This window comes from Triturus cristatus, chromosome 5_1 (assembly GCF_964204655.1).
Source record: "Triturus cristatus chromosome 5_1, aTriCri1.1, whole genome shotgun sequence".
NCBI lineage: Eukaryota > Metazoa > Chordata > Amphibia > Caudata > Salamandridae > Triturus > Triturus cristatus.
The window spans coordinates 368,708,383-368,725,933 of NC_140587.1; the positions used below are offsets into that span (position 1 = coordinate 368,708,383).

Here is a 17,551-nt window from a genome sequence, read left to right on the forward strand (position 1 = left end):
GCCCCCAGGGCAGCATGATTTATCGGATGCCCTGGGGGAAGCACATTCTATGTAGTGGGGTGCACTTTCTCTGTTTGCACTCGGTGCACCTGTTTTAAGGTGCGCCAGGGCGCAAACAGAGAAAGTGATCTCTATACTTAATAGGGGCCCTGGTGTCCTGGTTCTTAGGGAATACTTGCAATCTCTTCTTGATTAGTGACAGGTTTCCACTGTATGGATTGAAGAAATGACCTGAAAAATACACTTGCAGGTAGTTTAATACTATGCACCATCTGTTGGCCTACAGCTATGATTTGACGTGAAATTCCTGAACTTCTTGTTGGTTAACCACCAGGATTATTAATCAGATAAAATGGCTTGTATTTGTGGTAACTCACCCTCTCCTGAGATGGTGATTCGCACAGCTCCATTCATGCCCCCATAATTAGGATTAACTCTTGTGATTATCGCACTCTGCCCAACTGCAAAGAGAAAACAATAGTATATGTGGTTTACAGAAGTAACATCATGTTAAGGAAATAGGATAATTGCACTAAACACGTAAATAACATCTACAGCTAGAAATAATATCTGAGAACTAGAAAGACACAAACCACGAGGAAAACAATGTATGTGTCTGTCTATTGTAATGGAGACTCACAGTGTCACTTATTCTGCATCAACGATTTTATACACTGTTGATTCCAAAATATAATACCATTTGCCTTATATAATACAGGCCCAAAAGAGAAAGGTTCACCATGCGTGATGTTTAAAGCGACCAGGTCATCATTTTGCATTGCAATGGATGTACCAGTGAGTTGCAGCACAAGCTGACCATGCAGAAGGATTGCTAATCCGCCATACAAATTAATGAGACAGTATTCTTTTGCTATATCTCAATACATCTACAAATTCAATATGGGTAAAAAATGCAGAGCACATCTTTATGTTTTGATAAAAGTAAACAGGTCTGTAAGAGAAGAGCAAACATTTGAGGTAGTGGCATTAGTAGGGTTTCTCCCCTCCAAACATTATTTCATAGGTGTTTACAAACTACATGCCTTAAATCTGCACAAGCACTTTAGATACCCATTGTATCTATGTATTCACAAGGTTGAGTGTTGGGATACATGGAGAGATAATATATCATTATGACGGTGATATTGAATAAATAGATTCAGATTCTTTTATATTTCAGCCCAAAATGCAAGACGCACTTTATACTCTATGCATGTATGTGCAGCATTATCTATGCCCTGCGCACTCTGCGCACCTCATTTTAACTTTATCTCCTATAAGCACTTTAATAAGGGGTAAAATGATAACAAATCCTGTTATAGGTGTTTGTATAAAATTGTATAAATATGTGCAACATTTCCTATGCCTCCTGCACTTTGCGTTACACACTATGCACTTGTGTTTCTATAGGCACTTTAATAAGGAGATTAAAAAACTGTTAAAAATATGCACTTTATATTACGCAGGACTGTTGCACTATGAGGTAATTATGATTATGATAAAATTGCAGATGTAGGATGTGAATCCCATACCTCCGTACACTTTAAAAGGTTTGAGATGGGGGGATGCTTTAGGGAACGGTTATTCATAAGTGGTTGTATAGTGCACTTTAAAAGATGGATGGAGAGGTAGGATAATTAGCAGTCATATTCTTTTTTTAAATGTATAAAGAATCCATTTGCATCATTTCTTTAAATGGGAATGGCCTTAATAATAAGATTAAAGCTTGGGCCATAGATGAATGGATACAAAACCACATTCCCGATATTGTGTTAATTCAAGAGACGCACTACACAAGAAAAGCTGAGTCTACACACAGAATGTTTATGTATTGGGCTAGCGGCCAATACTTTTCATCAGCTTACGCTGCACATAGAGGGGTTACTATCTTTATTAATAAATCATTTCCTTTACAAATCCCCTCATTCCAGACAGATAAAGAAGGGAGATGGGCTCTGATCAGCGGGTTAATTAACCAGTTCAGATTAACGATAGCGACAATATACGCACCCATAGAAGATAATCCAACAGCGTTATCTTTGTAATGCACTCGGGCAGATTCCTGGGGCACTAATAATAGGTGGCGACTTTACTTTTTTACAATGCCCCCAAAAAGGGATTCGTACTCGGAGACCCGTAGTCAAAATAAGCCTCGAATTGCTAGGGCTCTGGTGGAATGCATGCACAAATTAGACCTGATTGACATCTGGCGGACTAGCTACCCACCAAATATAAAACCGCGGCTCGGCTGGACTACTTTCTTACTTCCCGTAGCTTAAGGTTAAATAAGTACATACATATTCAGAATGTTTTTTCCAACCACTCACTGATAAAAATGGAGATAGCAGGGTTTGATAGAGATGGGTTTTTAATAAAATCCTCTTGAGTATGAAGATTGGGGCATTGAGGTCCATTATGGGATAAAATGCCTTTTTCAACTGAAGAGGGACAGCTAAAGTAGAAAATGTTTGGGAAGCCTTTAAGGCAACTATTCACGGGTATATAAACTCCAAAGAAATTGCAGTGAAGCTATTTCAAAAGATAGAAAGGTCTCAATTAGAGTTAGTGGTTTACAAATTAAATGAACATAACGTTAGGAATAAGAGTACAAAAAATAACTTAGCTCTTGTACAAGCATGTAAAAAGATGCAAGAATACTAATATAATATACGCTACTTAGCTAACTCCATATACCTATAAAAAGTGTATGAGGAAAGTGAATTTTCTGGGAAATTTTTAGCCTGGCAAATAAGAGACCGACAAGCATCCAATAGGGTGACATCCTTGTTGGAAAAAAATACAAAAGCTCGTATGACAAGAAACACAAATTAATGAGCACTTTTTAACCCTTATAAAGCCATCTAATCCACAAGACAGGAGGTTAATATTTTAAAACTTAACGAGTTTCTAGATGAGTTCCCAATTTCCCAACTACAGGTAAATCAGATAGTTTCTGTTGGCAGAGGAAGTGGTGCAATCACCAGCAAATGGTAAAGCATGTGCAGAAGATGGACTTCCAGGTGAGCTATACAAAAAGTTGTCTACAGTATTAAATTCTGAATTGCTAGGAATAGCTAATCATATCCTGCGAGGGGGAGAGGTGCCCACCTCCTTTAAAACGGCTGTAGTAGTTCGTTTTTTAAAGAAAATAAAGATAAGGAAGATGTGAATTCATACAGACCAATAGGTCTTTTAAATACAGACTATAAGATTATAGCTGAATTGCTAGCCAACAGAATGAGCAAGTGTACAGGGTCAGTCATACATTCAGATCAATGTGGATTTCTTCTAGGGCGGCAGCTAATTTTTAATACCACCTTTTTAATTGATGCTTTGGATTATTTTAGTCATAATAAAATCCCAGCCCAAATTATGCTGCTAGATGCTGAGAAAGCTTTCGATTTGGTCGGCTGGGAAAGCCACGTTTATATCCTGGCCACCTTTGGATTTTCTGCTAGATTTATCAGCCTGATCTCAGGTTTTTATAGAGGGTCCTGTACCGATGTGCGGTCTAGTAGTGGGGAGGGCGGAGCGTGGGCGGAGCGAGGGAAGAGGAAGGGGCGAGGAAAGGGAAACGGGGAGTTAGAGTAGGGACGTGAAAGAGAGAGGTTGAATAAGGAAGCCTCTCCGAACCTACTGTGTCTGTCGTCATTGAGGGGCGCTGCAGGGGGACACGACAGCTGGCGACGAGGATGGGATCAGCAGTGGACTCTCCCGGACCCGACACCGTAAGCATTTAAGGAACCCCCCCAGGGAGAACTGCTTTGCAAGAGACGATCTCGACGCATGAGAGCCCCCCCCCCTGCGCAGGAGACTCGAAGATACGCGTGCGAGCAGCAGTGAGGCCCCCCCCTACCTGGCACAAGCGGCAGGCTCCAGGAGTGGGTGAGTGAAGCTTCAGCACGCTGCAACAAGCAGAAAGCAAGGCTCGAGCCTCGTGTGAGGCCCCACGTGTGTAGTGACCCGGCGGCCATCTTGAAGTCAGGCAGCCTTGGAGGGACATCCCCATTGAAGTGAATAGGCGGCCATCTTGAAGTCAGGCGCCCAGAACAAATTTAAACAAGCACAAGCCAATGCAAACAAGCACGAGCTAATGCAAACGAAGGAACAAACAGACACGAGCAAGGCCACAGCAAGCCTGAAAGCACACAAGCATAAGAAACAGCAAGAGTGAAAGCAGAATACAACCAACAAGTACAAGTCAAGGCGAAACAAACAAGCACGAGCTAATTCAGACAAGTGAACAAGCAAGCACGAACACTGCCCACACAATGTCGAACAACGGATCACCGACCCGTCAGGAAGTGAAGCCAATCGTCATGGGACTGTCACACTTGCGCCCTCCGGAGCCTCTGGCGCTCGTCGTCGGTAGCAGTATGGGCCCCCGTTGGGAGGAATGGATAGAGGACTTTGAGGACTACATCAAAGGTTCCAAAGTACTCGGAGATGAGGACCAGCTGATTGCACTCCGCAATCTAGTGGGGAAAGATGTCAGCAAAATGATCAAGGAAATTCCCGCAGCAGATGCAGGAACATACGCCAAAGTTCGTGAAGCCCTCGATAAAAAATTCATACACAAGAAAAATGTGGACTATGAGCGGTACGTGTTTCAGCGGGCGCGACAAGAGAAAGATGAGATAATGGGCGCCTACATTACGCGGCTTCGGCGGCTAGCGCGTCACTGCGACTTTGAAAGGTTTTCAACGGATGATGCCATACGCTTGCGCGTGATCGACGGCTGCCAGTCGGAGACACTTCGACGAAAACTGCTAAAGAAGACCCACACACTGGACGAAATAGAAGAACTCACAAGAGTGCACGACCAGGCTGAGGAACATGCCAAGTCCATGGAGTCGGGGTGCACGGAGCGCAAGGAGCTTGCGTGTCAAGTGCGCACCGGTCGTCCCCGCCGGGGGTCGAAAGAGCGCGAGCGACACGCCCGACCATCGTCGCGCCGCCGCTATCCAGAACATCGGCGGCCTGACTCGGGAAGGAGGAGCAAAAGACACGATCACACGAAGAAATCGGCCGCAAGACGGTGTTACCGATGTGGATACGACTTTCCACACAGCGGAACATGCCCGGCCATGGGGCAACAATGCCGCAAGTGCGGCCGGAGCCATCACTTTGAAGCTATGTGCGGGGAGTACCGCCGCGAGAAAGACAAAGACAAGACCGCGCCTGAGTCGTCGAGAAGAGACACCCGCCGGCACCATGTGCGAGCAGTCCATGTCCGTCGGAAGTCGTCATCAAGGTCTTCCCACTCCAGCAGAGAGTCCCGGTCGTCCAGGTGGTCAAGGCGATCTCCGTCTCGAGACTCAGGGTCATCTTCGGATGAACAAGAGTATTCGGTAGAGTACGCGAACATGATCGCTGACCCGGACCAACTCAAAAAGTACCCCCGTTTGGACATAAGCGTGGGTGGCCACAACACGAAGTTCGTGATGGACAGCGGGGCGTCGCTGAATTACATCCCAGTGACTGAATACCGGAAGATGAACCCTCGCCCCCGACTGAACCCTGCGCACGTCCGTGTCTACACCTGGATGTCCAGGGAACCACTTCCGTGTCTTGGGAAATTTCCGACTGTACTGAGGCACCAAACAACATCAGTTCCCGCGGTGATACATGTCATTGAGGGGCCGGAAGCGGACTGTCTCCTCAGTCTCCCAACGGCCGAACGGCTAAGACTGGTTGAAATTCTATATCGCGTCACCGATGACAGTGACACTGTCCGCAAGTTCCCAAAACTGTTCACAGGACTCGGCAAAATGAATAGAGGCCAGATCCGCTTGCATATTGATGAACAGGTTCGGCCGGTTGCCCAGCACCCCAGAAAGGTTCCTTTTCACCTTCAACAGGCTGTAGAAGATGAACTGCAAGACCTCTTGACAGCCGACATCATCGAGCGTACGGAGGGCCCCACGCCGTGGGTTTCACCAGTGGTGATCGTCCCAAAGAAAGGAACTCCAGGGAAAGTCCGACTCTGTGTGGATATGCGCATGCCCAACACAGCTATCGAGAGAGAACGACACCCTGGACCCCACCTGAGTGACATGATAGCCGCACTAAATGGTGCGCGCGTGTTTTCCAAACTTGACCTCAACAAGGGGTACCATCAACTGGAACTCCATGAAGATTCTCGGTACATCACAACGTTCGCGACGCACCTGGGGCTGTTCCGGTATAAACGACTGAACTTTGGCATATCATCAGCTGCCGAGATATTCCAAGAAGCCATCCGGCAGACGATCCATCACATCCCCAACACGCTGAATTATAGCGATGACATCCTAGTGTATGGGGCAGACATTCAAGCGCATGACACAGCCCTCGACAGAGTCTGCCACGCGCTTTTGGACGCAAACCTAACTCTCAACAAGGAGAAGTGCGAATTCCACCAAGAAAAGCTGAAATTCTTTGGGCACGTCTTCTCTAGTGCAGGGATGAAGCCGGACCCGGACAAAGTGAGCTCGTTGAATGACACCAAGAGTCCACGGGATGTCAGCGATGTGCGATCCTTCCTAGGGATGGCGAGCTACTGCTCGCGGTACATCGAAGACTACGCCACTATCAGTCACCCCCTCCGGAGATTGACCAAACAAGGCCAGGCATTCGAGTGGACTTCAGAGTGCGAGCGAGCATTTCGAGACATCAAACAAGCGGTGGGAAGAGCCGACAGCCTGGCGTACTTCAGCCCGGACCGAAAAACTGAGATCACAGTGGACGCCAGCCCCGTCGGTCTCGGGGCCATCTTAGCCCAATACGATAAGGACACTGACCAGCGTCATATAGTGGCCCATGCCAGCCGAAGTCTCTCAGACACGGAGAAGGCCTACTCCCAACCTGAGAAAGAAAGCCTCGCGGTAGTATGGGCCTGCGAACATTTCCACGTATTCATATATGGGAAACACTTCACCATGGTGACAGACCACCAAGCGCTTGTCACCATCTTTGGGAACCCGCGCTCCAAAATGCCACCCCGCATCGAACGATGGGGACTACGCCTGCAAGAATATACTTTCACTATCGTCCACAAACCAGGAAAGTCGGCCAACCCAGCTGACTACATGTCAAGGCACCCCGAAGCTACCCACCGTCTCACTCCGTCTGTAGCTGAGGAGTACATCCACTTTGTAGTGGCCCAGGCACGGCTGCCGGCTGTTCCCCTGGAAGCCATCCAACAAGCCACCTCGCAGGATGAGCTGCTACAAAGAGTGATTCACCGGATACGAACACATCGGTGGAGACAGGACGATGCACCTGAGGAGAGTGACCCAGAGAAGTGCCAAGAGCTACAGGCGTTTAAGAATGTGAGCGAGGAACTATCCGTCACAGCGGAAGGGCTGCTCCTGAGAGACCACCGGATCGTCATCCCACAGCACCTGCGCCAAGGAGTCATCAACTTGGCCCATGAAAGCCACCGAGGCGTGGTTGCGACCAAGAGGGCTCTTCGTGAACGTGTCTGGTTCCCGTTCCTTGACAAAATGGTAGAACGTACCCTCAAAGACTGTCCGCAGTGCCAAGTAGTGGGGCGCGGTGATCCCCCAGCTCCGCTCCAAATGACACCACTACCATCAGGAGTGTGGCAGGAACTAGCCATGGACTTCTACGGCCCAATGCAGTCGGGCAAGTACGTGCTGGTGATTGTTGATGAGTACTCGAGATTCCCCATCGCTCAATTTGTCCCGTCCACCGGAGCAACTGCTACGCTCGCCGTCCTTGACGAAGTGTTTGCAGCGTGGGGAGTACCCAAAGTAATGAAGACGGACAATGGCCCACCGTTCAACGGGCAAGAATTCAGCGACTTCATGAAAGTAATGGATATCCGACACCGGCGAATAACACCGCTATGGCCTCAGGCCAACGGCACTGTTGAAAGATTCATGGCCACCCTCAAGAGAACTTTCCAGCAGGCTGTGCTTGATAGAAAAGACATGCAAACAGCCCTCAATGACGTGCTCCGATCATACCGAACCACACCACATGCCACCACAGGCAAATGCCCAGCGACACTCATGCTGGGGCGGCCCATTCGGACACGAATACCCACCTGGGAAGGAGCATTACGACCTGTGTCCCCAGGTCGCGTCCATCAAGAAATGGTGACCACCGACAGAGCTCGCAAAGAGGGCATGAAGACGTATGCTGATGGTCATAGGCGAGCCCGATCGCTCTCTTTCCGAGAGGGAGACTGCGTGGTGGTTAAGCAGGAGCAATGTAAGAAAACGGACAGCAGGTTTCGAGCAGAGCCGCTGACAGTCACCCGGCAAAGGGGAACCATGCTGACGGCGGAATCAGACCGGAGACGCATCACTCGAAATGTGTCTCATTTTCAGAGATGCAGCTCGGCTCTGCAGGATGCGCTAGAGTCACAACTCCAGCCTCCGAGAGCTGACCAGACTGAACTGCGAGGTGAGACTGTTACTGGCTCAGAGGAGAGAAGCGAAGGTAACACTGCTGTGTTTCCAGAGGGCCGGTCTCTCAGACCACGACAGACAATTCGCCAGCCACGTCGGCTGATTGAAGAGATGTAAACATTTTGTAAGTTTGTTCTGCTAACAAAGGGGGAGATGTACCGATGTGCGGTCTAGTAGTGGGGAGGGCGGAGCGTGGGCGGAGCGAGGGAAGAGGAAGGGGCGAGGAAAGGGAAACGGGGAGTTAGAGTAGGGACGTGAAAGAGAGAGGTTGAATAAAGAAGCCTCTCCGAACCTACTGTGTCTGTCGTCATTGAGGGGCGCTGCAGGGGGACACGACAGGTCCACAGCACAAATAATTATAAACTCTATCTGCATTGGCACGTGCAATGTATTCAGAGGAACAAGGCACGGCTGCCCCCTGTCACCAAAACTTTTTGCACTTTTTATAGAGCCATTAGCAATAGCCATCTGCTCGAGTAGCAATGTAACCTTTCTGATGCGGGGCATGACAAATAAAAAGCTGTATGCTGATGACATAGCCCTCTTCCTTAAACCAGACCTACAGATACACAAGGATATATCTGAAATTTTTCAAAGGTAGCAATTGCTGGGAGGTTATAAGATAAATAAATCGAAAACAGAGATTCTACTCTGTAACACTGCACTCAACATCGTAATGCTAGAATTTCACTTAGCAGTTAGCACCAGGCCCAAGAGATATTTGGGAATATATGTCTCAGAGAACATTAATGATTTATACAGTTTAAATTCAAAAGTTTGTATTTAAAATGGAACAGTTTACCATTGTCAATAATCGGCAGAACTGCACTCATTCATATGTCTAGCTTACCATTATGAAATGTTTTATTTTCTGCGATTCCAAGTTCTGTACAGATGGCATTTTTTAAGGAAGTCCAGGGCATGTTTTCAGCTTTGATATGGGCAAATAAGGTACCTAGATTAGCTAAAGATTCACTGGACAGGCCGTTGAGCAAAGTTCCATTGGCTCGTCCAAATTTGAGGGAATATTATTTTGCAACTTTTTCTCACACTGCATACAGATTAGAAAAAACTTGACATAGTGACAGATATGATATTTTTTTTAAATTAAATTTTACACTAAATAGTTGATATATAGAACCCCATTCTTCCTTCCTTCATAAGATCAACCAACATATTCCTGCTAATTGTTTCAGATATGGGGCCGAGGAAGGGGGTAATTGGATACATACGGTTTGGACTTGCCCAAAGTTGAGGACATTTTGCGATGATGCTAGTCAGTTTTGTTGCCACATTTTAAAGTTGCAACAACCACTGGACACTCTGACAGCCGTTCTCAGATATTTATCCACATTAAAATTGGATCTGATATCTGATATTGAAAAAACAATTGTAGATTATATCTTTTTTAGCTATGTCTTTAATCCTCCCAAACTGGTGCTCCAAATAAATTCCCACATTTCAACATTTTAGATCTAAAATAAGTAGGATTAAAGAGCTGCAAAAAAGGTATGCAATAAGATCGGGGTCATATAGGAAATTTTTAAAATTGTGGCAAAACTTCTGATACAGGAGGGGGTTTTATGATATAGAAGGTCAATAAATTTAAAGTAATCAGAAAATGTATGGCTAATTAAGTATGGATTGTCTAAAACGACAATAACCTGTAATGATCTGTCGATATGTGTTAAAATATCGGAGATGCTGTAAGTGGTGAAATTGTGGTAAAATGTTTATTAATTTTGAAGCATAAATGTTAATGACATTTTATATTGATGTACTTTCCTAAAAAAATAAATAAATCTGCAAACACTGGGCGGAGGCCTGCATGGTACAGCACGCCTCCATCCTGGTGTGCATATCCATAGAACACAAGAGACAGGCGCTCAATTGAACATAAGGTTGATATTCAAAGAACAGCATAGAGGGAGCCTCTCAAAGACAGCTTCTACTTCGAAAAAGGATACCCTCCCATCACAGGAGGCAGTATCTGATTTCAGGGAGATTTTAGGATTTGCAATTTCTGAGACGTTTGTTTTTAAAATGTAAACATTTATGACAAAAAGAAACCGTTACTTACCCTTAACAAAGTTTTCCAATTATGTTTTTGTTTTTTTGATGATATAGCACAGCCAATTCCCATGTATTTTTCCAACTTTCAGAACACTCCCTAGCCTACCACTACCGTGCATGCCGTCATCCGTGCGCAGTGGTTTTGATCACAGGGCTTGTGCATAACCGTCCATGAGGCTACTTGCAAGCATGCCACAGCGCATGTGCCCAAGCCCTCAACCCAACCCATTGTATGGACAAATTCCACTGTGCGTGGTCCAGGCCATGCAAAGTAGGGGTTGGACAAGAGGCTTTGCACCTGGCCAGGCCCTGGAGCCATATCTTCCACCCAACTCAGTAGGGAGTCGGAACCAACCCTTGCTACACATGGCATTCAGTGTAAAGGTGGTTGGCTGCAGCGCCTTATGGCCTGTTGTGAACACTGTGACAGTGTTAACTCTGTTAGTCTGGCTTCCTTCCATGCTGGATGTCAGATTTTCATTGTCTTTAATAGAATGCTTGAAGTTCTTAGAACACACACACAAATGCTGATATCATTATGGACGACAACTCTGTAATCTGACATTTTATTAATGTTAAATGACACAGCCATTACAGTATAGCCCCTTTCAGCGTAAGCTTATTGTTAACTAAGATGGGTGCTTATCGTCAACATGTGACTAGAGCTGACTCATTCTGTCATATGCTAGTTTAGTCCGACAGTAGGATTAGAGTCTCCAAACCCTGTTTTATTTTGTGAATATGAGATAAAATCAGTGGTCAAATTGTACCTAATATAGGGGTGGGCGTAATTTATGTAATTTCGTGTAGCGTAATCATTCAGAATGACCCCACAATTCCGTGATACTACACAGAATTATGCAAGAGGAGTAATCCAGAATTTACCACTTTTTTATTATGCCTCCATGCATCCACAATTGACACAAGGATGCTTTTAACTCAAGGAAATAATGCTACATGCAATAGAACATGAATATTGAATGTGGGCAGCCTCTTGAGCTGCCTAAATGTGTACTTGGGGTAGGGTTTTCCCCCAATTTACTACCATCATTTAGCGCTAGTGTAAAATTCACCCTTGACTCCGTAAAGGACGCAAGGATACATATTGCACTAAGAAAATAATGGTCTTATCAACAGAAGAAAAACAGCAGCATGCAAATCCTCCAGTGCTTGCTAAATGTGCTCTTGTGGTAGGATTTTCACCCCTCAAATTACTCCTAATTACACGCGCGGGAATAATCGCGTTTTTATAAGTCATTTTGAGTCAAAGAATAATGCTGAATTATCCAAATTACTCTGGTTACTCCGGCGTAATTGAAATTACACCCAGGTCTCATAAAAATCGAAGGATTTGCCCATTGATAAGGAAAGGGCTTTGGGCCAGAATTATAGCCAGAGGTTATGCCAGATTCTCGAGCCCCTTGTACTCAGTCGGAGTTGATTTCAGAAGCCCTGTAGAAGGCGTCCTTCACTGAAAGCACACATTAGGCTTTCTCTGCCAGGTTCCATAAAGAATAGCTGCAGGCAGCTGTAGAAAGGAATGCTGTGTGATCTGTCCTAAGAAACGCACAAGACAGGTTTGGCTATTGAATGCTTTGGCTAAGGTTTAGCATAGCGCTTACAAATAGCTGTAGGTTATTTGGATGTCATTGACTTCCTAAAAATATTAGAAACCTTTATCTTATTTTCTCTGACCATTACATGTCTAGAAGTTTATCTCATTCTGTGTGGTTGCCATACATATTTTATGCAGTAGATTGAGGACTTTAAAATAAACATTTTAAACCACCTGCCCCCATTTCTTTGAGTGAGTGATTCCTAAACGAAAGATTATATGAATTGCAACTGTGTCCCTGAACTCATCGAGAAGTAACTTGGAAATACTGCCTGCACAGTATTGCTCAGCTGGTTACTGATAGGGCTTCCGTTCAACTGAGATGTAAGACGAAACAATGCATTCCATTGTAACGCATGCCATTACAACACAGCCATTACAACGTGAATGCCATTACCACGCATAACCTTTGCAACCCATTCTTTACAATATATATGCCTTTGCCACGCATGCTGTCACAACAAATGTTGTTGTGAAAGCTTGAATGGTAAAAGAATAGGCATGGTAAAGTTTTCACCAGTAAATATAAGTATTTTAAAGGTAAGTATAAAATATATATATATATATATATATATATATATATATATATATATATATATATATATATATATATATATATATATATATATATGCTTAATTCTTCGTCCAATGCATCACCTTTGACATCGAAATGACGATCACAGACCCAGATTCAGTGCAATTTCTTAATTTATTGTGTTTAGACGCCCTGCACCACCGCCATGATGCGTTTCGGGCAACACGGTGCCCTTGATCACTTGACGCGCTGGTGGAGTGCTAACCAAAATTTAAAGTGACAGTGCAAGTTTTTTTCCCTTATCACGAGGCATAGATATAGAAAACATTCGCAAATTCATATATAATAGGCGAACATGTTTACAATTTGAATAAATAATGCTGAATACAAATAGACGGTAATAAAATAAATGTCATTAACCATCCTATAGTAATAAAAGCAGTATCTATGGAAATAAATATTTAAAACAAATATATTATGTTTCAAACATTAAAACCACCAACTTATAATGCCAACCACAAGGTATATGGGTCTAGTTCATAAATATGTGCAAAAAAGCAAATTGGTAATGTAAACATTATGTTCATTCCTAATAATATAGACCAAGTGGTCATATTTGCTGATGAATTCAGTATTCAATTTTGCCTAAAGTGCTTATGCCAGAAAAAACGGTGTTAATAAACCCTTATCAGTAGTCACCGTCGCGACATACTAAAGTGCAATGTGTATGAAAATAAGGGAAAAATAAAGAATATGTGTAAAATACTTCTCTTTGGTGAGGCAGCAGCTAGACGGATAAAAGATCTTACTAAAATCTCATCTAAAACAATCTAAATGTAATTCACTTACAAGCAAGTATAAAAATCCTCACTCGAATTCAGGCCTTGGGATATCTTACTATCCAGTTCTAAGATATACCGTGTCTCTAATTTACGGAGCATAGCCTCCCGGTTGCCTCCTCGTTTTTGCGGGGGAATAGTATCTATGACAAAATATTTCAAATTATCCAATTTGCTGTCATGATGTTCTTTAAAATGTCTGGCAACCGGGTAGGTGACATCAACGTTTGTGATCGCTCTTAAGTGCTGGTGTACTCGTTTATGCACTTGCAATTTCGTACTCCCTACATATTGCAAGTTGCATGAGCACTCCAGCACATAAACTGCATATTCTGTTCTGCAGTTGAGACTTTTAGTAATCGGTACTGGATTAGGTTTAAAGGGTGTAGTGTAATTTGTTTTGTTAACCCCATGTCTGCACGCTTTGCATGTATTTTTATGATTCCTCTTCCACGGTAGCTGATCACGGGGGCAGCCGACTTTAGGCGCCATCTTGGGTGAAGCGAGGTGCTCGCGAGCGGTCTAGTGCTCGGCCACTCCCGCCACACAGGCATAAAAACCCCGAAAAAAGCTCCCTCACTCCTCAACATACAGATTAATGGGAAGGTCTTGAGGCGGAAGCCGGGACCCTTTTAGTAGTGTATGTAGTGTTTGTGACGCGCTTTCAATATATTTGCACTTGCACCCTATTGATTTTAAGCTGTTTGTGTTTGTTTTTAAATAGTTAAAAATCGTTCCTTACTCTGTAAAGCTTACTTGCTTGCTTCGCTCGTGCTGGGAATCCATTGTCCTCATTTTTATGATTCCTCTTCCACGGTAGCTGATCACGGGGGCAGCCGACTTTAGGCGCCATCTTGGGTGAAGCGAGGTGCTCGCGAGCGGTCTAGTGCTCGGCCACTCCCGCCACACAGGCATAAAAACCCCGAAAAAAGCTCCCTCACTCCTCAACATACAGATTAATGGGAAGGTCTTGAGGCGGAAGCCGGGACCCTTTTAGTAGTGTATGTAGTGTTTGTGACGCGCTTTCAATATATTTGCACTTGCACCCTATTGATTTTAAGCTGTTTGTGTTTGTTTTTAAATAGTTAAAAATCGTTCCTTACTCTGTAAAGCTTACTTGCTTGCTTCGCTCGTGCTGGGAATCCATTGTCCTCATTTTTATGATTCCTCTTCCACGGTAGCTGATCACGGGGGCAGCCGACTTTAGGCGCCATCTTGGGTGAAGCGAGGTGCTCGCGAGCGGTCTAGTGCTCGGCCACTCCCGCCACACAGGCATAAAATGGTTCCATGTTGGAGGAGGCGCAGCGGACGGGCGCAGCGGGCGCGCCGGCGGCGCGCCGAAGGCTCGCCAAAGGCAAGCCCGTCTGCGCCAGCTCCGGGCCTGGGGCCTTGCATGCTGCCGGTGTCCACTCTACCCAAAGGTTAACCTGGTCTAGATCACAGCTTATGGCCTGGAATAAGAATGGGTGCATCCCCCAGGTACGGTGCAACTTGGGCTTGCTCTCCCGTCCTCAGTTTAAATGTAAGCATTGTATCTTCTCTCTTTTAAGTAATAAATCCCCCACACTCACTCTTCCTACTTTATCACGTTGTTACAAGGCCGGCTTAGTGAATTGTCGCTCGCTACCGTGCCACTCAAGTGACATATGGCTCCTACTCTCTGAGATGTCTTGGGATTTACTCTTTCTTACTGAAACATGGATCAAGGACTCTTCCAATCCAGACATTGCTCTGGCCTTGCCCCCTAGCTATCGCCTTACGGGTATTAGCCGTGAGGGAGGCAAGACTGGTGGTGGAATTGCTGTTATTCTACGGGATAACTTAACTATCACCTCTAGGAAAATTCCCAATCTAGGACCCATAGAGGCTCTCTATTTTTCTATTCTAGATGTCTCTACGTCCATTTTTTCCGGCGTTCTTGCATACTGTCCTCCTAACACTGCCCAGCCTGCAATGTCTTCACTCCTGGCATCCATTGCAGACCTCTCTCTCAAACACCCACATTTTACGGTACTAGGTGATTTCAATCACCATGTTGATGTACTTGATTGTACACGCGCTATAAACCTCTTAGAATCTATGCAAGGATTGAATCTTCCTCAAAAAGTTGCAGGCCCCACTCATTCGGCAGGACATACTCTTGATCTAATTTTCTCCAGTTGGGTTGATCTTAATGTGTTTACACCTATGCCCCTCACTTGGTCTGACCATTACCTGATTCCGTTTGAAATATTCAGCTTTAATCCACCTAAGCTGCACCCTACCATCAGAGATCAGGGCAGAAAATGGCATAAAGTCACCAGTCTAACCCTGGAACATTTGTTTAGGAGCAGTTCTGATCCCCTTGTGGATGATCTCAATGCAATGGCATCTATGTTTAACAAAGATCTTACTGCCGCCATCGAACAAATTGCCCCGATGCAGATTCTTTCTTCCCGTCGTTCTAAACCCTCAGCCCCCTGGTTTTCAACGCTTCTACGTGATAGCAGAAGTAAATGTAAAAAATTGGAACGCGCTTGGCGTCGATTTTACGACCTAGAATCCAAACACCTCTACAGATCCGCTCTCAAAGAGTTTCACAAACTTAAACGCACAGTCATGCAACAGTACTATGCGGATAAAATCAAAAGTGCTGAAAACTCCACCAAGGCCATCTTTGATATTGTTAAGGAGTTTGCAAACCCCTCTGTTTTGGCAGCTCCGGTCATTCCTAGCCAGTCACTCAGCGATGGCCTGTCAGATTTCTTTCATGAAAAAATCATGAACATTACAGCAACTATTCAACAGTTCCCCATACAATCTATTCCAAACAATGTGCTTGACACCGCGTGTGTAGAAATATTTACTTCTTTCAAACCTTTGTCAGAAGATAAAGCCTTGTCTCTGTTCCTTAAATGCAAATCTGGATCCCCGCTTGACCCGGCCCCGGCACGGATTCTGAATGAAATTGCCCCGCTTATAATTAAATCTTTGCTAGTCATTTGGAATTCTTCCCTGCAATCAGGCATTTTTCCCTCCTCGTGGAAATACGCGATGCTGTTACCTATCCTAAAAAAAACGGGTGCTGACCCTTCATGTTTCGGCAATTACCGACCCATCTCACTTCTCCCTAAACCAGCAAAAGTACTAGAGAAGGCGGTACATGAGCAACTTTCTGAATATCTAGAAACAAACAATCTGCTCTATGATACCCAGTCTGGATTCAGGCCAAATTTTAGTACTGAGTCAGCCCTACTTGAAGCAACGGAATCAATTCGCGAATGTGTGGATAGAGGAGAGGAGGCCATGCTGGTTCTCCTCGACCTATCCGCAGCATTCGATACCATCTCTCATGCCATTTTGCTTGATCGTCTTCGGGAAGTGGGCATAGGAGGTACCCCTTTGACTTGGGTGAAATCATTTTTGTCGGGCAGATTCCAACAGGTTGCCCTAGGGTCCTTTATTTCCATGCAGAAACCACTACTTTGGGGGGTGCCGCAAGGATCTGCCCTGAGCCCCCTTTTATTCAATGTGTATCTCAGGCCATTGGCAAAGCTGATCGAATCTTGGGGCGTCAGAGTGATCTTTTACGCCGATGATACGCAGCTTGTGTTCTCATTTAAGGACCACTCTGACAGCTCTTTTGCTAATTTTCGCCAATGCCTAGCTAATATTGCCTCCTGGATGTCTATTAATAACCTAAAGCTAAACGCAGACAAAACGGAGGTTCTCTTTTTCAATCAAAAAGCTGCCATTCCTCCATACACCTGGTGGCCCTCTGAATTGAATCCTCCACCTACGCCAGTTCACGCTGCCCGCAACTTGGGTTTTCACTTCGATACAGCACTTTCTTGTAAAACTCAAATCAATAAAGTAGTATCCTCCTGCTTCGGAAAACTCAGAATGATTAAAAAAATCATTCCTTTCTTACCTCTTGAGTCCCGAAAAACAGTAGTCCATGCTCTAATAACTTCCCATCTGGACTACTCGAATAGTCTGTTTATGGGGGCTCCTGCATATCTCATCAACCGCTTACAGCTAGTACAGAACTCGGCGGCTAGGCTCATTTGTAATACCCCATACCGCCATT

At 44.9% G+C, this 17,551-nt stretch overlaps 1 protein-coding gene across 1 annotated transcript in view; it reads right to left on the reverse strand.

Moving 5' to 3' along the window:
• Positions 1–17,551, reverse strand: part of LOC146830898 (fibrocystin-L-like) — a 1,500,901-nt gene that overhangs the window by 1,398,604 nt on the left and 84,746 nt on the right. The window contains exon 3 of the mRNA XM_085605087.1: positions 378–461. Within this exon, the coding sequence (XP_085461213.1) occupies positions 378–461 (84 nt within the window). The remainder of the gene's footprint in view (positions 1–377; positions 462–17,551) is intronic.